This window comes from Rhincodon typus, chromosome 5 (genome assembly GCF_021869965.1).
Source record: "Rhincodon typus isolate 14 chromosome 5, sRhiTyp1.1, whole genome shotgun sequence".
In the NCBI taxonomy this organism is placed as follows: domain Eukaryota; kingdom Metazoa; phylum Chordata; class Chondrichthyes; order Orectolobiformes; family Rhincodontidae; genus Rhincodon; species Rhincodon typus.
In genome coordinates, this window is record NC_063336.1 from 6,509,467 (window position 1) to 6,530,364 (window position 20,898).

A 20,898-nucleotide genomic window follows, 5' to 3' on the forward strand; every position below is an offset into this window, starting at 1 on the left:
CTGTAAATACTGACACACTCCCGGAGATTCCCTGTAAATACTGACACACACCCGGCGTACCCTGTAAATACTGACACACTCCCGGAGACCCCCTGTAAATACCGACACATTCCCTGAGTACCCTGTCAATATTGATATTATCTGAGACCTGAGGTAACCTCAGGACCTCCATCAATTTCATTTCTGCACTGTCAACTCTTCAAAAAAAAGTCTTCTGGTCTTGTCAATCTCTCCTTAAGTCTTTGTCCAGACCACTGAGACACCTACCCCACACGTTATTGATCCACAACTTCCTTCTATCCCCACTAACATTGTTCAAAGAACAGTACAGCACAGGAACAGGCCCTTCTGCCCACGCTGTTTGTGCTGGTAATGATGCCATTCTAAACAAATCCCATTTTTCTGCATATTGCCCTTATCCCACTATTCCCTGCCTGTTCACGTGTCTGTCTAAATGCCTCTTAAACTAGCTAGGTATGAGCAATAAAAATGCTGGACAGCTAGTGCCACCCATGTCTCACAGTGAATTTAATAAAGACTATTGCTATCATTTCAGCTTCTACCACCATCATGGTACTACATTTCAGGCACCTGCCATCCTCTGCGTAAAAAAAACTCGCCTCGCACATCTCCTTTAAACATTCCCCCTCGCACCTTAAATCTGTTTGAAGTTTCCACCCTGGGAAAAGACTCCGACTACCCACCCTAGCCCTGCCTGTCATAATTTCATATACTTCTATCTGGTTGCTCCTCAGCCTCTGATGCTCTAGCGAGAGCAAACCAAGTTTGTCCAATCTCTCTTTAATACACTACAATCCAGGCAATACCCTGGTAAACCTCTTTTGCATCCCGTCCAGAGCCTCTACATCCCTCCTACAGTGTGGCGACCAAATTTGTACGCAATATTCCAAATGTGACTGTAGTGACTCCTATATTTAAGTACAAATTATTAATGTTCACCACAAACACCAAGATCCCCAGCATTGAGCCTTGTGGAACCTCCCTGGAAAGACATTTCCTACTTCCAGTCACAGAAATCTTCCTCGATCATCACTCTCTGCTCTTGCCTCTCGGCCAGTTTTGGAGCAAATGTGCTACTTTGTCTTGAAACCCATGAGATCTTACCTTTTTTATTGATCTGTCATGAAGAACTTTAACAAAAGCCTTGTAAACCACATCAAACGTATTTCATCAAATGCAAAACCACATCAAATTTTTCAAAGAATATCCCTCAACAATCCATGCTAACTGATTAAACTGTATCTCTCAAGTGCAGAGACATTCTATCCCTCAGAATTCTTTCTATAACTTTCCCAACATTGAGGTTAGACTGGCCAGATTGTAAGTGTCTGGTGTATCTCGTCCTCTCTTCTTTCATAATAGAAGGATGGTAGCAATCCCCAATCCACTGGCACCTCCCCTCAGGCCAGAGTGGATCTGGAAATTATCTGATATTTCTTCCCTTGCCTCCCCCAGCTTGGGATACACCTCATCCAGGCCTGAGGATTTATTCACTTTTAAGACTACTAAACCCATTTGTGATCTTACTCTGTATGTTAATATCTTCCACTATTTCACTGTCCTCCACCTTGATGCAGGTAGTTCTGCTATAATGCGTGTTTTGTTAACGCAAATTGGCTGTAATGCGATTGATGAATAGTGGATGCTGTTTGTATAACGCGAACTTCCTGCTGTACAGATATAGCGATTTCCCTTTAATGCAATTTTGTATAGCACAGTTTTCTATAGCATGAGGTCACACAAGAACGCAATTATTGCGTTATAGGAGAAATACCTGTGCCTGTATCTGCATTGTCCTTTCCTTTTGCAAAGACTAATGTAAGTAATTCATTAAGGACTGTGCCCATGTTTTCCACAGATTGCCTCCATGGTCTCTACTCTTTCCCTAGTTATTCTCGTGGATATATTTTTTAATAGACCCTTTGGATTTTCCTTTATTCCGATGCTTTCTCATGCACTCTGTAACTTTACTAACTTCCTTTTTAAGTGCCCCCTGCACTTTTTACATTTCTGTAGGGACTCTACCTTAAGGCCATCTCCCTGGCCCTACACTCATCCCTGGAACATCTGGATAACAAGGACACCTATGTCAGGATCCTACTTATTGACTTTAATTCCACCTTCAACACCATAATTCCAAACTCTAAGACCTAGGTCTCTGTTCTGCTGTCTGCAACTGGATCCTGACCTGCAGACTGCAATCAGTAAGGATAGGTGACAGCACTTCCTCCACAATAATCTTCAACACCAGTGCCCCGCAAGGCTGCATACTCTGCCCCTTACTATGCTCCTTATACACACACGACTGTGTGGCCAAATTCAGCTCCAACTCCTAAAAGAAGTTTGTTGACAATACCACCGTTGTAGGTCGCATCTCAAACAACGACTAGATAGAATACAGGAAAGAGACTTAGTGCTTAGCAACGTGGTGTAAAGACAACAATCTCTCCATCAGCGTCAGCAAAGTGAAGGAGCTGGTCATTGACTTCAGGAAGCAGAGTGGAGGGCACATCCTTGTCTGCATCATTGGTGCTGAGGTGGAGATGGTTGAGAGCGCCTGGTTTCTGGGAGTGATGATGATCAACAATCTGTCCTTTTCCCCCCACGTCAATGTGACAGCAAGAAAACACAACAACTGCCCTACTTCCTCCGGAGGCTAAGGAATTTGGCATGTCCACAAGGACTCATACCAATTTTTATAGATGTACTATAGAAAGCATCCTATCTGGATGTATCGTTGCATGGTATGGCGATTGCTGTTCCCAAAACCACAAGAAACTACAGAGAGCAATGAACGCAACTCGGTCCATCACGCAGCGTTCCATCTATTGACTCCATCTGTACTTCCTGCTGCCTTGGGAAAGCAACCAACATAATCAAAGATCCTTCCCACCCAGTTATACTCTCTTCCACCCTCTTCCATTGTGCAGAAGATGTAAACGTTTGAATATGTGTATGACAGTGAGGACAGTTCTACCTGTAAGTCAAGACAGTTTGAGTATGGAAGGGCAAAACTTGTTGGCGCAGGCTTGGAGGGCCGAAGGGTCTGTTCCTGTGCTGTATTGTTCTTTATTCTTTGAATAGATTAAAGAACAGCTTTTTCCCTGCCGCTAACAAACTTGAACTCACCTCTCAAATGTTAATTCTGATCTCCCTCTCTCTGTCTGTCTCTCTGTCTGTCTCTCTGACTCTCTCTCTCTCTCTGCACCTTCTCTGCAGCTGCTTCACTGTATTCTGCACTCTGTTCTGCCAACTAATGCACTTTGTATGTTACGATCTGCCTGTAGAACATGCAAAACAACACCTTCCACTGTACCTTGGTACATGTGATAGTAATAAATCAAGCAATGATTGAAGTGTTTTCCCTGTGAATGACAACAAGAGCTCATCCTGACTGATGAAGGCAAAGCCGGACAGAGGTGATTTTGGATGTCAGCACCTGAGGCATCTCATGAGAGAGAAACTGGCTCTATTAACACAAGTAGATGAATGATCTACTGTACTGTCCTGTGTATTCACTGCTTCCTATGTGTGTGGGTTACTGTGGTAATGTTGTCACTGCAGAGTACAGTCACGCAGGAGGTGGTTCATGTGTAATCTGTATCTCACTTCATTGCAACCACTAGTGTAACACCACGATGCACTGTCTCTCACACATCTACCAGGGATCAACAGTAAAACATAAAAGGAGCTACAACACTCGTAGCTCACACGCCATCAGGTCACTAACCTTTCATCAGAATAAGGAGAACGTACCCTTCTGATAGCTTATTCACTGAAAGTTATTAAATTTAAATTTCACCATCTCCCCATGAGACTAAAATATCAAGGGAGATGAGGTGTGTAAACTCCCTAAAAACCAGAACTGTGTCCAACGTTTCAGGACATGGTCAACAAGAAGAAATTGCCTGGTGTTAGTAACAAGCACACCACCGAAAAAACCTGTTCTATTCAGGAAGATATTGCCTGATCCAGAAATCTGGGTTACTTCAAGGACAGAAATTGCTTGTTTCATTTCTGGAATGTTGGTCAGCAGCAAATCCATTGGCAATGCAATAGCTTTACACAGTCCTCCTCCGCTGTTGGCTGAAGGAACTGATCTGTAAGAAGCAGATTCAGCACGGCACCATATGAGAAGGTCACCAGGTGCCACTGTGAGGAGTTGTTTCCAGTGTTGGTGCCTGTTGGCATCCTGCTGTAGCAATTGATCATTATGGCACATGCCAAGCCCAGGTAATATTCTCATATCCCACTGTGTTTGGCAAGTGTTTCCTGCATGTGAAAATGAATGTTTAGAGCTATTAGACTGGTGTTTGGAAGCATCCTTGAACCAGAGTTTCAGTAATCTAATGTTCTTCTGGCCCTGACTATTCTGAACTATCTCTCCACACAGAATATCCTTGGGAATGTAACCGTCTTCCTTTCTGCAAAACTGCCAGAGTCAACTCTACTTAATGAGTGTTGGCATACTTAGGAGATCTACCTTTGAACGAACTTTCACATTTGTGATTTTACCCTTCCATGAGATGCCAAGAACAGAAATAGGCTTTTTGGCCCCTCAGACCTGCTCCACCATTTGATAAGGGCACATCTGATCAGATTGTAGCCTCAACCCCACTTTCCACCTAGCCATCATACCCTTTGCCTTCTTTATTGGTGAAGAAACTACTGTCCTCAGCCTTAATAATATTCAATCACTCCCCAGACCCTCCCCCTGACCCCCCAGCCCACCACCATCGCTCCTTCTTCCTAACATCTGGTTTCAAGGTCAGGATGTCAGTCCACTTCATCTGGGCGGAAGTGATGTCATGGCACTCTTCTGGACTAGTAATCCAGACACCCAAATAATGTCTGGAGAAAAACCAAAGAACTGTGGATGCTGGAAATCAGAAACACAAACAGAAATGATAGTATAATGTAGGGTATGCAGGGTAGTTTGATCTTAATAGGATAATAGGTCAGCACAACATGGTGCTGTACTGTTCTATGTTCTAAATTGTTGGAAAGACTCAACAGGTTCCGGCAGCATCTCTGGAGAGAAAGCAGGATTAACGTTTCGGGTCTGGTGACCCTTCTTCAGAACTGAAGAATTTCTTGTCCACTTGCATGCCAAACAGCGTAAACAGCAAGTGATAGACAGAGCTACATGATCCCACAACCAACGGATCAGAAGCTCTGCAGTCCTGCCACATCCAGTCGTGAATGTTGGCAGACAGTTAAACAACTCACTGGAGGAGGAAGCTCCACAAATATCCCCATCCTTAATGATGGAAGAGCCCAGCACATCAGTGCAAAAGATGAGGCTGAAGCATTTGCAGCAATCTTTAGCCAGAAGTGCCGAGTGGATGATCCATCTCAGTGTCCTTTAGACAATCCCAGCATCACAGATACCAGTCTTCAGCCAATCCGAATCATTTCACATGATATTAAGAAATGGTTGCAAACACCACATAATGCAAAGATTACGAGACCCAAGAACATTCCAGAAATAGTGCTGAACATGTCTGTTCCAGAACTTGCTGCTCCCTTAGTCAAGCTCTTCCAGTACAGCTACAGCACTGGCATCTCCCCGACAATGTGGAAAATTTCCCAGGTGTGCCCTACACACAAAATGCAGGACAAGTCCAAAACCACCAATTATTACCATCAGTCTACTCTCGATGGAGTGCAAAGAAGATTTACAGATTGGCTCCTGGAATGACAGGAAAGACTGGATTAGTTAGGACTATATTCACTGGAGTTCAGAAGAATGAGGGGGATCTCTTATAAAATTCTAACAGGATTAGACAGGATCGATGGAGGAAGGATGTTCTCGATAACTGGGGAATCTAGAACCAAGGGGTCCCAGTCCAAAGGTAAGGGATAGGCCTTTTAGAAACGTTAACTCTGCTTTCTCCTCACAGATTTTGTCAGACCTGCTGAGTTTTTCCAGTAATGCCTGTTTTTGTTTCAGATTTCTAGCGTCCATGTGCTGGAAAATGGGACTAGAGCAGACAGGTACTTGATGACTGACAGGGACATGATGGGCTGAAGAGCCTCTTTCTATGCAGTAAAACCTTAACGACCTGATGACCTGGGTGTCCTTGTACATCAGTCATTGAAAGCAATTAGGAAAACAGCTGGTATGCTGCCCTTCATTGCAAGAGGGCTTAAGTACAGCAGAAGGAAGTCTTACTGTAGTGTACAGGGCCTTAGTGCTGAGTGTAATACATGTCTCCTCACATAAAAATAGACGTAGGGAGACATACAGGGAGTGCAGTGATTCCTAGGGTGACAAGTTTGTCTTACAAAAAGCAATTGGATCAACTGGGCCTTTGTAGTTGAATTTCTGTGTGTATATGATGAGCACAGCATCATCAGCATAACATTGTTTGGTATGGTGCTTCATTCTGTTAATCAACATTTCCCAATCTGTCACCATGTAAATAATATTCTGCCATTCTGTTTTCCTTCCAAAGTGAGCCACCCCATACTGATCCATGTTATGATGCACCTGTCATGCATTTTCTCAACGACTCGAGTTATCTAAATAACCATGAAACCTCTTTAAGTGCTCCTAAGCATTCACAATCCCTCCTAGTTCAACCAGGTCAACCTGTCCTCATAGGTCAAGCCGTATCAATATATGTAAATAAATATCTCCACTTACACTTTCCTCATATTACTGTTTAGTCCTGAAGTTACCTCCTTAAACCTTTCTGCCTCTTTCCTCCTTTCTAACTGTTCTTGTGACATTGCCACCACATCAGGGAGCCAGTATTTATTGTCTTTCCCTAGTTGCCCTTATGAAGCTGTGGTGAAATACCTTCTTGAGCCACTGAAGTCTATTTGGTGTAGGTAGGTATACAATCTTGTTAGGAGGGAGTTCAAGAATTTTGACCCAGTTACAGTGAAGTAATAGCAACATATTTCTTGTCAGGACGGTGATCCTCCTGGACGGGAGCATGCAGGTGATAGTGTTTCCATGCACCTGCTACCCTTGACCTTTTAGACGGTTGTGATTGTGGGTTAGGAAGGTGCTGTCTAAGGAGCCTCGGAGAATTTCTGCGATGCGTCTTGCTGATAGTACACATTGTTGCTGCTGAGTGTCTGTGGTGGATGTGCTGCCAGTCAGCCGATTGGAAAATAAATCTGGAATATAAAGCTAGCCTCAGTAAAAGTGGCGTGAAACTACTATCAATTGTCACTAAAAGCCATCTGGTTCGTTATGACGTTTAAGAGGGAAAAAAAAGTCTGTTGCCCTTACCTGGTCTGACCTAGAGCAATGTGTCTGACTCTGCTCTTACAGAAGGGGAGATGCCACAGGAATCTAAGTACTTTCCGCAGGGAGAAAGAAAGATTTGGAAGAGAGTTCCCAAGTGCTTACTGTCAGCTATTTCTTAACGTTAGCTTTCAGAGACCTGGAGTTAACTGTGGGCAAAGGCCAAGGGTGAATTTTGTTTTAAATTTAAAGTAACGAACACTATTTTAATTTGAGAGTTAAATTTACCTATTTCTGTGTTTTCCTTTCAGACCTCCAAGGCTTTTCCGATTTCCCCGAAGGTGAGTGGCTTAAAGAACTGGCGATGCTGTCTGTGTGCAAGGTGTTTCTGAGGCAGCTCCATTCTGACACTCGCTGCCACATGTGCAGAGCACTGCTCAGTACGCTGTGAATCTGATCAGCTGATGCTACTCTGGGCTGGCAACAACAGAAATAATCACATTAAGCTGCATCGTTCACTGTGAATGAAACCAAAATATGTGAAAGTACTCAGCGTGTCAGGCAGCATCTTGGAGAGAAATGCATAGTTAAATTTTACAGTTAGTGGTCTTTTATCAGAACTGGAATATTGAAATTGGGATTCAACCTGAAATGTTAACTTTTATTTCTCACCCCAGAAGCTGCCTGACCCACTGATTATTTTCAGCATTCTTGGTTTTTATTTTAGATTTCCAACATCTTCAGTATTTTGTATCTTGGAATTTTTGGCATAATAGTATAATGTCGGGATTTTGGGTGTCACCTATACCCAAGAAATGTGCTCCAGTTCTGTATCTACAAAGAATATGAAAGGTATCCAGAGAAGGCAGATTATGATTATACCACCCTATCCCCACTTTTGTATCCAATATTGTGTACAGAGATTTGGAGGTATTGAAGGCCAGGAACAGCATAATACTGCTGCATATTCCAAAAGATGTGCACATAAAAGCATGAAGACAGTGCATTTTTATTTTACTGTCCTTTATTCCACCTGCCTTTACCTTGACACCCACATCTAATTGCAAGAGAGGGGTAATGGAAACAAAATGGTATACTACTGTATTAATACCTCAGGAATGTGAGTTCTGTGCTTGCCAAAAGAATTTAAATTCAGTTAATTAAATAAATCCAGAATAAAAAGTTTATCAATAATGGCACCTTGAGACTACCAAATTATTGCAAGTACCTAATGTTCTTTAGGACTGTTTGACAGTCTTCCCCACACTGTATGTGTGATTCCAGACCCACAGCACAGCTCTCTAAAATAGCTTAGCAAGTCCCTCAGTTCTATTTAAGGAGGCAACTCAGAATGACACCATGAGGACAGTTAATGATGGTCATAAATGTTGACCTTGCCAGCAACACCAACATCACACAGATTATTTTCTGTTCAATAATAACCACAGTGGGTGCCTTAACCCTCAACTCCAAAACCACCCTTTTGCAAAATTGGTTAATTCAACATAGACAGTGATTGAGTCTGTATCCTCATTACAGCTCAGCTATTCACCACCTAAACCAACTTAGCTACCCAGATCTACAGTATCAGGAGTGAGATATTCATACTTTGAGCCTGACTCCTCCAGTATTTTAGCATCCCACTTTTCTGCCTCCTTCATATTCCTCAATACCCTCACCACATATTGACTTCCTTTTTAAACACTATGGTTGATTCAGTATGTGACTGTCTCATTCAAACTGCCCTGTATTTCTCTGTGTGACATTCTCGAAGAGCACAGTCGGTGGTCTGTGCTTGTATGGTTTGCAAACATATCATAGGAAGTTCAAGTCATGAAAAAGCATGCTAAAAATAGGACCGTCAACCTTTCTTCCTTGGGTGGATTCCACTGATACCAAGCAGAGCCAAATGCTGTCTGAAGGAAATTCCATCCTAGGCAGGATTCAGAGCTAGTAGTTGTACCTTTGCCAAGCTTTATGCCTAACCTAATAATAGTCTGATACACACAGTGGTTCCATCGCTAACATCTTTCATGGAAACTTGGAGCGAGTGGTCATAAATGTTGAAAGTCTGTTCTACAGCTGAGCAAGATCGATCCACACAGGGTGCCTCTATTTTAAGTGAGAAATCTGGTTTAAAAGCAAAGTTCTGTAGCAGCACTGGAACCTAGCTAAGGAAGAAATTGCGATTAAACTTGGGGTTTTAAAGTATGTCGAGTTTGGGAAAAGGGAGAGCCTGTTGGAGAGTGTCCGGTTCTGACAACAAATAAATTAATCTACATTTCAACGCTGTGAGTGTGGAGTCAAGAGGAAGGATTTTCTTTGGTATGTTTGGATGTTTGTCTTTTTGTTGTAACTTACCTCTTATTTCTCTGTGACTATCCTTTTTGGAAAGCAGGACTTCTGGGCTGGATTTTACAGGGCACGTAATCCTCATACCCAGCATAAGAAGTCAATGGGGTGCCTATCCAGGGGAAAACAACTTGCAGCACTGTTATTGAATGGTCAGATGGGCTGTTTATAGGCTGGAGGTGAGACAGAAATTCCTGTCTCGGAAAGGTGCTGACCAAAAAGCAGTTCTAGGGTCCCAGTACCACCAATCAGGAGGAGTGTCAGAACTGGTAGGACTGTAGGCGGTCCCCAGGGGAGAGCAGTGCTGAAACTGGACCATACAGTAAGTGGGGATATCTGTGGGATTAGATTGGCAAACCCCAGCAAGGAGGGGCTGAGAGGTCAGGTTTGAGAGGCTGGGGATGGGGAAGTACGATCTCAGTGAGGTGGGGGTGCTGCCACCAATGGGACTACGAGACTTACTGAACGTTTGCATGCCTGTTTAAAACCCTCCCAATTAGGTTTTATATTACCTGCCACAGCATCCAAAATCAAAAATGATATCCTGTGGGACTGTGACAACGGTAAACTTTCCCTCCTTGTCCTTTTTGACCTTTGATACAGTTGACCAATGATCCTGTTCTATCGCCCTCCATTGTCATCCAATACAGAGGATCAATAAAAGCATTCGCTCAGCATGCAGCTCTGCTTTGACAATTAAAGTGAAATATTGATATTATTTGATTGGCATCTTTGAGTATTTATAACAATTGTTCTTCCTGTGAATGCTTTTGATAGTGTCTATGTTGATTTAAAAATAGAAGATAGGAGCAGGAGTAGACAATATAGCCCTTCAAGCCTGCTGCACAACTCAGTTTCATCATGGCTGATCATCCAACTCAGTCCCCTCTATCCCATCACCAAGTCTCCCCTTATTTTCACACAAACCTTGACTATAGTAGTGTCTCAGTCAGAGTCCGGCACAAGAATGTCAGTATCTGTGACACTGTCAGTAACGATTCCCTGATTGGACCAGGTTAACAGCCCCAATCAGGGAACTCATATTCTATAAGGTCTACTGGCTGACCTCGTTACACCCACTACACACTCCATACCCTTTGATCCCTTTAGCATGAAGAACTGTATCCAACTTGTTCAAAATGTTCAATGTTTTGGCGTCATTCACCTTTTGTGGCAGAGAATTCCATAGGTTCACCACTGAAGAAATTGTGTTCCAGAGTTGATCCAAAATATCATTCCAGCATTTACCTGTCAAGTCCTCTTAGAATTTTATAGGTTTCAATGAGATTCCCTTCATTCTTCTAACCTCCAGTGGATATAGTCCTAATCTATCCAATCTCTTCTTATACGTCAGTCCTGCCATCCCAGCAATCAGTCTGGTAAACCTCCCTCCATAGCCAGAGTATCTTCCCTCAGATAAGGAGCCCCAAAGTGCCAACACCATACTCCAGATGTGGTCTCACTGAGACTCTGGCTCGGAGCCAGACATCCCTTCTCCTGTACTTGAATCATCTCATTACTATTTGCTTTTTTGACGGCCTGCTGCACCTGCATGCTTGGGCAAGATTAAGAGGCCTGAAGTCTTTCAAGACTCTGTTGTTCCTACTTTCATTTTCTGTCCTATTGACACGGTTATGGGGTTATGGGAACAGCAGTTTCTTTTTAAAAGAAGGTTTCAGAATATTTTTATCTCACACCAGCTCCACACTTGCCATTTCTATTATATAGCTCATTGATTACATGTTTACTGGATGAATGGACGTGCAAGGGGCACAAATTGGCATTGACCTGGTGTGGACTGTGAAGGGCCATTGAGGATTGGTTGTGAGGAAAGAGTTGGCACGGAGAGTATGAAGGTCCGTGGGAGTGACAGAGTGCTGAATTGGCATAAAACTGGCATGGACAATGTGTCTTGTACCATTTAAAATCCAGACTATGACTCTCCTGAGGGCATTGAACAATGAGTCATGGAATGTCTGGCCTGACTGCACAAAGGTTGCAGGGTGTAGGAAGAGTCTAGCCCTGCAATGGAGCAAGGGTGTGGAATCCCCACCGGCACCCTTATCATGTACCAGCGAAAATCAGGAATGGATGTCAGAGTCCTGGGATCTGGTCCTGTCTACCATTCCTGAATGGATCTGGAGTCATTCCTACTCTGAAAATCTGGGCCTTAGCCCTTATTGCAAGGGAGGTAGAATACAAAAGTTGGGAGTAAAACAGAAAATGCTGGGAATAGCCAGCAAGTCATGGCAACATCTGTGAAGAGAAAAACAGTGTTCACATTTTGATTCCAATAACACTTTAGAATGGGATGACTATTTTCTGCACATCCTGTTGTTATTTTAAATTTCCAGCTTCTGCAATATTTTGCTTCAACTTATATAAAAGTAGGGAAATTTTGCTACAGCTATGTGGGCCATTGGCGACCCTACATCTGGAATATTGTGTACAGTTTTGGTCTTTACTTAAGGAAGGATATGTTTGATTGGGAGTAGTTCAGACAAGGCATGCCAGTCTGATACTTGGGATTAAGGGTTGCCTTAATTGAGGAAAGATTCACCAAGTTGGGCCTATACTCATTGGTAGTTCAAAAAATGAGAGGCGATTGGTAGTTAGAAAAATGAGAGGTGATCTTATTAAAATGAATGAGTTATAGAAGTTTTATAGCATTGAAAGAGGCTCTTCAATCCATCATATCTGTGCCAGTCATCAAACATCCATCTCTTCTAATCCCATTTTGCAGCACTTGACTTATCGCCTTTTATGCTGTGACATTTCGTATGTCTTCCTAACTACTACTTAAACATCTTGAGGGTTCTTACATCTGCCACCCTTTCAGGCAGGGAGTTCCAGATATCCACAGCCCTCTGGGGGAGAAAACTATTTCCTCAAAATTCCCTCTAACCCTCCTCCTCACCTTAAAATGGTGCCTCCCGGTTATTGTCCCCTCTGTTAAGGCCAAGTGTTTCTGCCTATTTTTCCTGTCTATGCCCTTCAATCAAATTCCCACCCAACCTTCCCTGCAGATTAGTGTCAGAGCCCCTGCAAGCTCTTCTCTTGCCTCCCACAGTAGCCTGGAAGTTTATCCACTTTCCAGTTCACTACAACCGTTAATGCTTCCTCCCTCTCAATGCTAATTGTTTAAGTGTATCACAGTCCCCCTCTTTGATTTCTAGACCTACATTGTCCTTATCTGCAGCAAATACAGATGCAAAGAACTCATTTATAACCTCAGCTATGTGTTCCAGCTCCACACTCAGACAGCTACCTTGGTCCCTAATAGGCCCTACTCTTTCCCTGGTTACTCTTTTGCCCTTAACATACATATAAAATGCCTTTGGATTTTCTGCCAGTGTTTTTCCATTTCTCGTCTTCACTCTCCTTGTATCTTTTTCAAGCAACCCCTGCACATTCTATATTCCTCTAGGGCATCTGCTGTTTTGAGTCCTTAGTTGCTTCCATGAGCTTTTTATTTTCTTATCCAATCTTTGCCACCCAGAGGTCTCTGCACTTGTTGCTTCCACCCTTCACCTTTGTGGGAACATGTTGGTCCTATACTCTCATTGTGAATGTCTCCCTTTCAATGGCTCTTACTGCTCTGATGTGGGTTTTCCTGCAAGTAGCTGCTCCCAGTTCACTTTGGCCAAATCCTATTTAATCTTATTGAAATCGACCCTATTCCCAATTCAGAACCTGTATTTCTGATTTCATCTTTGTCCTTACCCATAATTACAAGGTTCTGAAGCGTTTGACAGGTTTATATAGAAACAACTCTTCCCTCAATGGGGAATCTTGGTCAAGGGAGCACATGGTCGTCCCATTTAAGACAAAGTTGAGGAGGAATGTGCTCTTTAAGGTTTGTTAACTTTTGGAATTTTCTACTCCAGAGAGCAGCGGAGGCAGAGTCATTGAAACTCTCCAGGGCTCAGTTTGATGGATTTCTAATAGTGTCATGCAGCATGGAAACAGACCCTTCGGTCCAACTAGTTCACACTGACCATCTTCCCAAACTAAACTAGTCCCACCTGCCTGTGTTGGCCCATATCCCTCCAAACCTTTCCTATTCATGTAATTATCCAAATGTCTTTTAAACATTGTAACTGTACCCAGATCCACCACTTCCTCTGGCAGTTCATACCACACAGAAACCATTTTCTGTGTAAAATAAGTTGCTTCTCATGTCCTTTTTAAAACATTTTCCGCTCGCCTTAAAAATATGCTCCCTAGTTTTGATCTCCCTCACCCTAGGGAAAAGAGCCTTGCTGTTCACCTTACCTATGTACCTCATGATTTCATAAACTTTAAGGTCCTACACTCCAGTAAGAAAGATCCCAGCCTATCCAGCCTCTCCTTATTACTCAAACCCTCCATTACTGGCAACATCCTAGTAAATCTTTTCTGAACCTCCTCCAATTTGATAGTATCCTTTCTATAGCAGGGTGACCAGAACTGTACACAGTACTCCAGGGCAACTCCAGTGGTTAGTACTGCTGCCTCATAGCGCCAGGGTCTCACTTCAATTCCACCCTCAGGTGACTGTGTGGAGTTTGCACATTCTCCCTGTGTCTGCGCGGGTTTCCTCTGGGTGCTCTGGTTTCCTCCCACAGTGCAGTGATGTGCAGTTTAGATGGATTGGCCATGCTAAATTGCCCATAGTGCCTAGGAATGTGCAGGCTAGATGGTTAGCCATGGAAAATGTAGGGTTAGAACATAGAACAGTACAGCGCAGTTAAGGCCCTTCAGCCCACGATATTGTGCCGACCTATTATCCTACTAAGATCAATCTACCCTGCATACCCTACATTTTACTATCCTCCATGTGCCTATCAAGAGTTGCTTAAAAGTCTCTGAGATATCTGATTCCACTACCACTGCCAGCAGCGCTTTCCACACGCCCTGTGTAAAGAACCTGCCTCTGACATCTCCCCTATACCTTCCTCCAATCACCTTAAAATTATACCCCCTCGGTAATAGTCATTTCCACCCTGGGAAAAAGTCTCCGACTATCAACTCTGTCTATGCCTCTCATCATTTTGTATACCTCTATCAAGTCACCTCTCCTCCTTCTTCGCTCCAATGAAAAAAGCCCTAGCTCCCTTAACCTTTCCTCATAAGACCTGTCCTCCAGTCCAGGGTAGCATCCTGGTAAATCTCCTCTGCACTCTCTCTAAAGCTTCCACAACTTTCCTATAATGAGGTGACCAGAACTGAACACAATATTCCAAGTGTGGTCTAACCAGGGTTTTATAGAGCTGCAGCATAACCGCACAACCGCACGTCTGTTAAACTCAATTCCCCTGCCAATGAAAGCCAACACACCATACGCCTTCTTTACACCCCTATCAACTTGGGTAGCAACTTTGAGGGATCTATGGTCATGGACTCCAAGATCCTTCTGTTCCTCCACACTGCCAAGAATCCTGCCATTAACCCTGTATTCTGCATTCAAATTCGACCTTCCAAAATGAATCACTTCACACTTTTCTGGGTTGAATTCCATCTGCCACTTCTTTGCCCAGCTCTGCATCCTGTCAATGTCCCATTGCAACCTACAACAGCCCTCCACACTATCCACAACTCCACCAACCTTCAGGGTTACAGGGATAGGGTAAGAGAGTGGGTCTGAGTGGGATGCTGTTTGGCGGTTTGGTGTGGACTCGATAGGCTGAATGGCCTGCTTCCACACTGTAGGGATTCTATGGTGAGAGACCTCACCAACGTCCTGTACAACCTCAACATGATGTCCCAACTCCTATACTCAAAGGTGTGAGCAATGAAGGCCAGTATGCTAAATGCCTTCTTAACCACCCTGTCCACCTGTGATGCAAATTTCACAGAATTATGTACCTGAACTCCTAGGTTCTCTCTGTTCTACAATATTACTCATCTAGATCTAGAAGAGTTCAGTGGGGTTGCTAGGTCTGTTGAGTTATCACCATGATTAGAGCAGCCATGATGTTACTGAATGGTACGGATCAGGCTCGATGGACTGAGTGACCTCCTGTTCATGCTCTTATTCCTGTTGAAGTAATGAAAACACTGAAGTATTCCTATTTCACACTGATCTCAACGATGTGCTTCTCCAGGCCCAACAGCAGATTACCCATAGAGCAATTATCACCAACTATCCCCACCATTCCATTCTTGATTCTGATTGTGGCCAGTTTAAAGGGGAATGGGGCCACAGTGATTGTGTAAAAGAAGTTAAAAAAGTTTTAAAAATCGCCTTCCTGTTGTGCTGTGAAAAGTACTAAAAGAAGGCCCTTAAAGTATTAGATTTACCCTACCTTTGATCTATTCCTCTTGAAAGACATTTGCTAACTTTATTGGTTAAGGTCACGTGGAGAAAATGACTGCTCCATCAGGTGTTGGAGAACTAAAGCTTTTGAAACTAGTATTCCAGACTCCAGATGGTGCTTTTCAAAAAAGATATGTGTGGGGTTCCTCATTGTGCAAAATAGTCTTGAAGGTCTAGGATCCAGATTAGATATCTGTTTTGTTTTTAGTTTAAATGAGCAAGTTGCCTGTTGTAACCTGTATATGATGTAATGATGCTGTTTCTGTTTCCAGTTATGCAGCTCTGATAGCTGACTGGCCAGTGGTGGTCCTAGGGATATGCACAGTACTCATTGTGATCTGTGCACTGGTTGGAATTCTGGTACCAGACCTCCCCGACTTCTCGGACCCACTGCTGGTGAGTGATTCTCCTGTCTTTCTGTAGTGACTGAAACTGCAGCGAATTCTGCAGATCACGGCAACCTAGTTCCCTTTCATGGAGGCGTCTCCCTTCTGTAAAGACTTGTGGCCAGAACTCAATGGTATGTCTTTTGTGTTACTGCTTCTTTGATGAGAGTCCAACTGTTGTAAATGATTTGACAGATTTGAAAGCAAACTGGTTCTGAATCTTGAAAATATCTCAATCTGTAGAACCAATTGTTCCCAACTTTTTCAGTGTCAAAGAACACTTCAATAAGACAAGCAATTCCACGGCGCACCCACTTTTTCCAGCTGAATTGATTACTCAGAAATGGCACATGTTTACTTATATTTAGTGTGCCGTAGTAGGAATGGAGACATTGACTGGTCAATGAGGTTTCCCCTTTGACCTCCTCACTCCCTGCTCACCATCCGTCCAGCTGCCCTTCACAACATGTGCCCATCTTAAACAAGTCACAGTCTGGCCCAGTCGCAGGGAGGAAGTCCAGTCACAGCTCTCCCCCGTGAAAGTATCTCTCTCCCCGAGAATGTGTTGACACGTTACTGAATTCAGCATGCATATGGGATTGTGTCTTTGCCTATAACTCCACGCCCAGGCAGTCCATGTTTGATGACCACTCTGGAGACCAGCTAACTCAACACACATCAGAGATCGAACTTGAGAATTTAGATAGAATTCACAACACTGAGACAACAAGAAAGTAAATAATGAGATGAGCTGAGAGGAACAGACACAATTTGATTCAGTCAAGATCAAATCACAATCACTGCTAGATGTGAGTTGAAAGACCTACAGTTCAACGTTCAACCCAGAGCAATTAAAACTCTATCTCCAGTTTCAGTAGCTAGATTGTGCTGCCTTGATGTATTTAGCAAGAGCTAGTGGCAGCTGAATAAACACTGAGGATTGTATTCTGTTAATCCAGTTGCTGTCAGCAATGCTGCTTGTTCAGATCATTGCTGGAACTTCACAGTTTCTCTTCGGGACGAGTGTTTATTCAAAGCTACTACTGTCAACCTTGCGGGAGTGATGTTAAATGGAGGTCACTCAATATTCCAAGATAGAATCCACTGCAAAACAGGAACCCTTGCAGAAATGAAAGCAGAAAGTGTTCGAGAAACTCAGCAGCTCTGGCAGCCTTTGTGGTGAGAGAAACAGAGTTAACATTTCTAGACTGACATGGCTTTCAGTTTTGAAATTCTGTTTCTCTCTTCATAGATGCTGCCAGGCCTGATGAGTTTCTCCAGCATTTTATTTTCATTACACATCTCCAGCGTCCGCAGTACTTTGTTTTAATTTGAGGGGCTCTTGTAGTGACGTGACCACCTTTAAAACTGCTAATCATGAGTTTAGCAGATAATCCTTCCTGTTAGCTTTTGTGGAAGGAGCTGGGCATAAATGGGACCCTGCTTTTATTCGCAAGCAGAGCATCTTGCTGCATTCAATCAAATCTCAATGCGCAAATTGTTTAAACAGATATGGAGAGCTTTTAGCAGGGCTGATGGACCAATCCCCAGGTTTACAATAATTAGCTAAAGAATCGGAAACTATCATGTAAGCAATGCATTGTTATGATGTGAATCCTCTGCCTGAAACAGGTTTAATAAGCAACTTTTCACGCAGAAGGAGGTGCGTGTGTGGAATGAGCTGCCAGAGGACTTGGTGTCATCTGGATAGGTACATGAATAGGAAGGGTTTAGAGGGATATGGGCCAAATGGCAAATGGGACTGAATTAATTTAGGATATCTGGTCAACATGGACGGGTTGGACTGAAGGGTCTGTTTCTGTGCTGTATGACTCTATAAGATGTTCTACAATTGGTTGAAGACCCACTGGATGTGCTATAGAAGGGAAGGGAAATCGACATAATCAGAACAGCCCTGTTTGTATGAGAATGGCATGAACCTCATAGGGTTTGAAGGTCATGCTGTCTGTCCATTCCACACTTATACTTCATGTAGATATCCACACAGGTTACAACAGCTCCCATTGGTCCGTGTTGGTACGAGTCCTTCCCCAACAATAGTTTGAATCCCATGTAACTCCTTCATCAAGTGGTACCTGGAGTGAGAAAGCAGAGGGCAGCAGGAGCATTGACACATCCTGAGGGAAGGAATGGATAAGAATACCCAGTATGGTGTGCCACAGTGGCACATGGGTTTGGACCTTTTTCGGGGGAAAGATGAAGCAAACGAATGAATAATAAAATGGTTAATGTACTGTTTTCAAATGTTTGCAGGGCTTTGAGCCAAGAGGAACAGCGATTGGCCAGAGATTGGTCACCTGGAACAACATGGTGAAAAACACAGGATATCAAGCCACACTTGCAAATTATCCTTTCAAATACGCAGAGGAACAAGCCAAAAGGTAAGTGACATACTGCTGTAAAACGATTGTGTAAAAATCTGTGAGTTCACACAGAGCAATGGGACCAAATTTTATTAAAACTGAGCAGAGTGCTTGAATTGGGGAATAACAATACACCACGTAATCACGGGGAAAGATCAGCAAAGCTAGACATTTATGGAGGGAGGTTTTACATCTATGGGGAAAATAACTAATTGACTGTGAAGCTTTTGAATTCTTTAATCATAGAATTCTGGAATGGTTACAGTACAGAATGATCCATTCAGCTCGTCATATTTATGCTGGCACTTAGAATGTACAATTCACTAGTGACTCCTTCCTGTTGCCTTGCACTTCCTTCCCTTTCAGATGATGGTCCAATTTCCTTTTGACTGTCTCAATTGAACCTCTGCCACACTCCCAGGCATTGTATTCCAGATCCTAACCACTTCAAAGGTCATAAGTTTCTTTATGTGTCACCACTGCTTCCTTAGCCAGTTACCTTAACCGTGTGTCTCTGGTTCTCAATATTCCCACCAATGGGAACGGTTTCTCCTTTGTTACTCTGTCCAGACCCTTTATGATTTTGAATACGCACACACAAACAAGGAACTGGAGCCATTCAATTCCTTGAGCTAGCTCCACCAACTGATAATTTCCTGACTAATTTCATTTAGACTGCAATTCTACTCTCTTGCCTATGCACCAAACCTTTAGATTCTTATTATCTGGAGATTCAATCTAACTTCACCTCAAAAATATTACAGTTATCAAATTATCAATTATCAAATTGCCAATCAACTTGCTTCAAAAGAAATAGTCCCATCTTCTCCAATCTACTGACATAACTCAAGTTTCTCATTCGTGGAACTATTTGTGCCAATCTTTTCTTTTCTTCAACTCTTTATAACACCTTCACATCCTTTTTAAAGTGTGGTGCCCATGAGGCTGAACCAATCTCTCATACAGTTTTACCACAGCTTTCTTGCTTTTTGTATTTTATTCCCCCATGAAGAGGCTTTATGCTTTAACTTGCCCTGCCACCTTCCATGACTTATGCGCATGTATACCATCTGCTCCTATTATGCCTTTTAAATTGTATCCTTTGCTTTACATTGTCTCTCCGTGGTCTTTCCACCAAAATGAATCATTAAATTTCACCCGTCACTGGTCTGTCTATTTCACAACCTATCCTATCCACCTCACAGTTTACAATACATCACGGTCATTAATGTAGTGCAAACAGAGCAGTGGTTCTAACACTTTTTCCAGTATGACAAACAACCATTAACTTTTTGCTTCTTTGCCCTCAACTAATTTTGTAACCATTCTGCTGCTGTCCCCTTTATTCCATGGGCTCTGATAGGCTCAAACCTGTTTTGTGGCACATTAGCAAATGCCTTTTGGACGTTTGTATATGCCACATCAATAACATTAACCTCAGCATCCTTATCCTTCCGCCTGGGCACCCTACAGCTTGGAGGACTCAACATTTGAGTTCTCCGATTTCAAATAACCTTGCCACCCATCCCTTGGCTCCCCTTCCAGCTCCACTTCCTCCCTTCCATTCCACCTACTGACCCTCCCTTCCAGCTGCCCACCGGATTCATCCCTCCCATTGACCAACCAGGTCGTACCTACCACCAGTGTCCAACTTTCACCACCCAGTTCGCCTCCACCCCATCTCCCTCCCACTCTTTATCTGCAGCTCTCCCTACCCCCACATCCAGTCCTGAAAAAGGGGAATACCCAAAATGTTGACTGCTCCTTTCCTCCAGTTGCTGTCTGGTCTGCTGTGTTCTTCCAGCCTCCTGTTTGTCTACCTTGGATTCCAGCATCTGCAGTCTTTTTTTGTCTCTATTCAAATCTGTTACCTCATCAAAAAACTCAAGCAAGATAGTAAACATCATTTGCCTTTAACAAGTTCACATTGTCTTCCTTTAATTAACCTGCATGTCAAATAACTATTTATTTGAAGAGCAATGAGTATTGGAAAATTCAGCAGGTTTGGGAGCATCTGTGGAGACGGAAACAGAGTTAACATTTTGATTACAATATGACCGCTCTTTGGGAGTATTAATTGACTGTTAGTTTTGTTCTGCATAACTGCATCTGTCATAAATGTCTTTGCTGAGCTTACCTTTACACCATTTTTTGAACAAGTGTTCTAATCCCAGCTGATATTACCACTGGACAGTCACATCCCAGGATGAAATCTGGCCTCATCAAACATGTGATATAACAAGGTGTGGAGCTGGA

General features: G+C 43.1%; 1 protein-coding gene across 2 annotated transcripts in view; it reads left to right on the forward strand.

Annotated features, from left to right (window-relative positions):
- disp1 (dispatched homolog 1 (Drosophila)) overlaps positions 1 to 20,898 on the forward strand; it is a 111,562-nt gene that overhangs the window by 76,741 nt on the left and 13,923 nt on the right. For both annotated transcript variants that reach the window (XM_048596851.1, XM_048596852.1), the window contains exons 3-5: positions 7,534 to 7,563; positions 16,145 to 16,268; positions 18,533 to 18,660. In XM_048596851.1, coding sequence (XP_048452808.1) covers positions 7,534 to 7,563; positions 16,145 to 16,268; positions 18,533 to 18,660 — 282 coding nt within the window. The remainder of the gene's footprint in view (positions 1 to 7,533; positions 7,564 to 16,144; positions 16,269 to 18,532; positions 18,661 to 20,898) is intronic.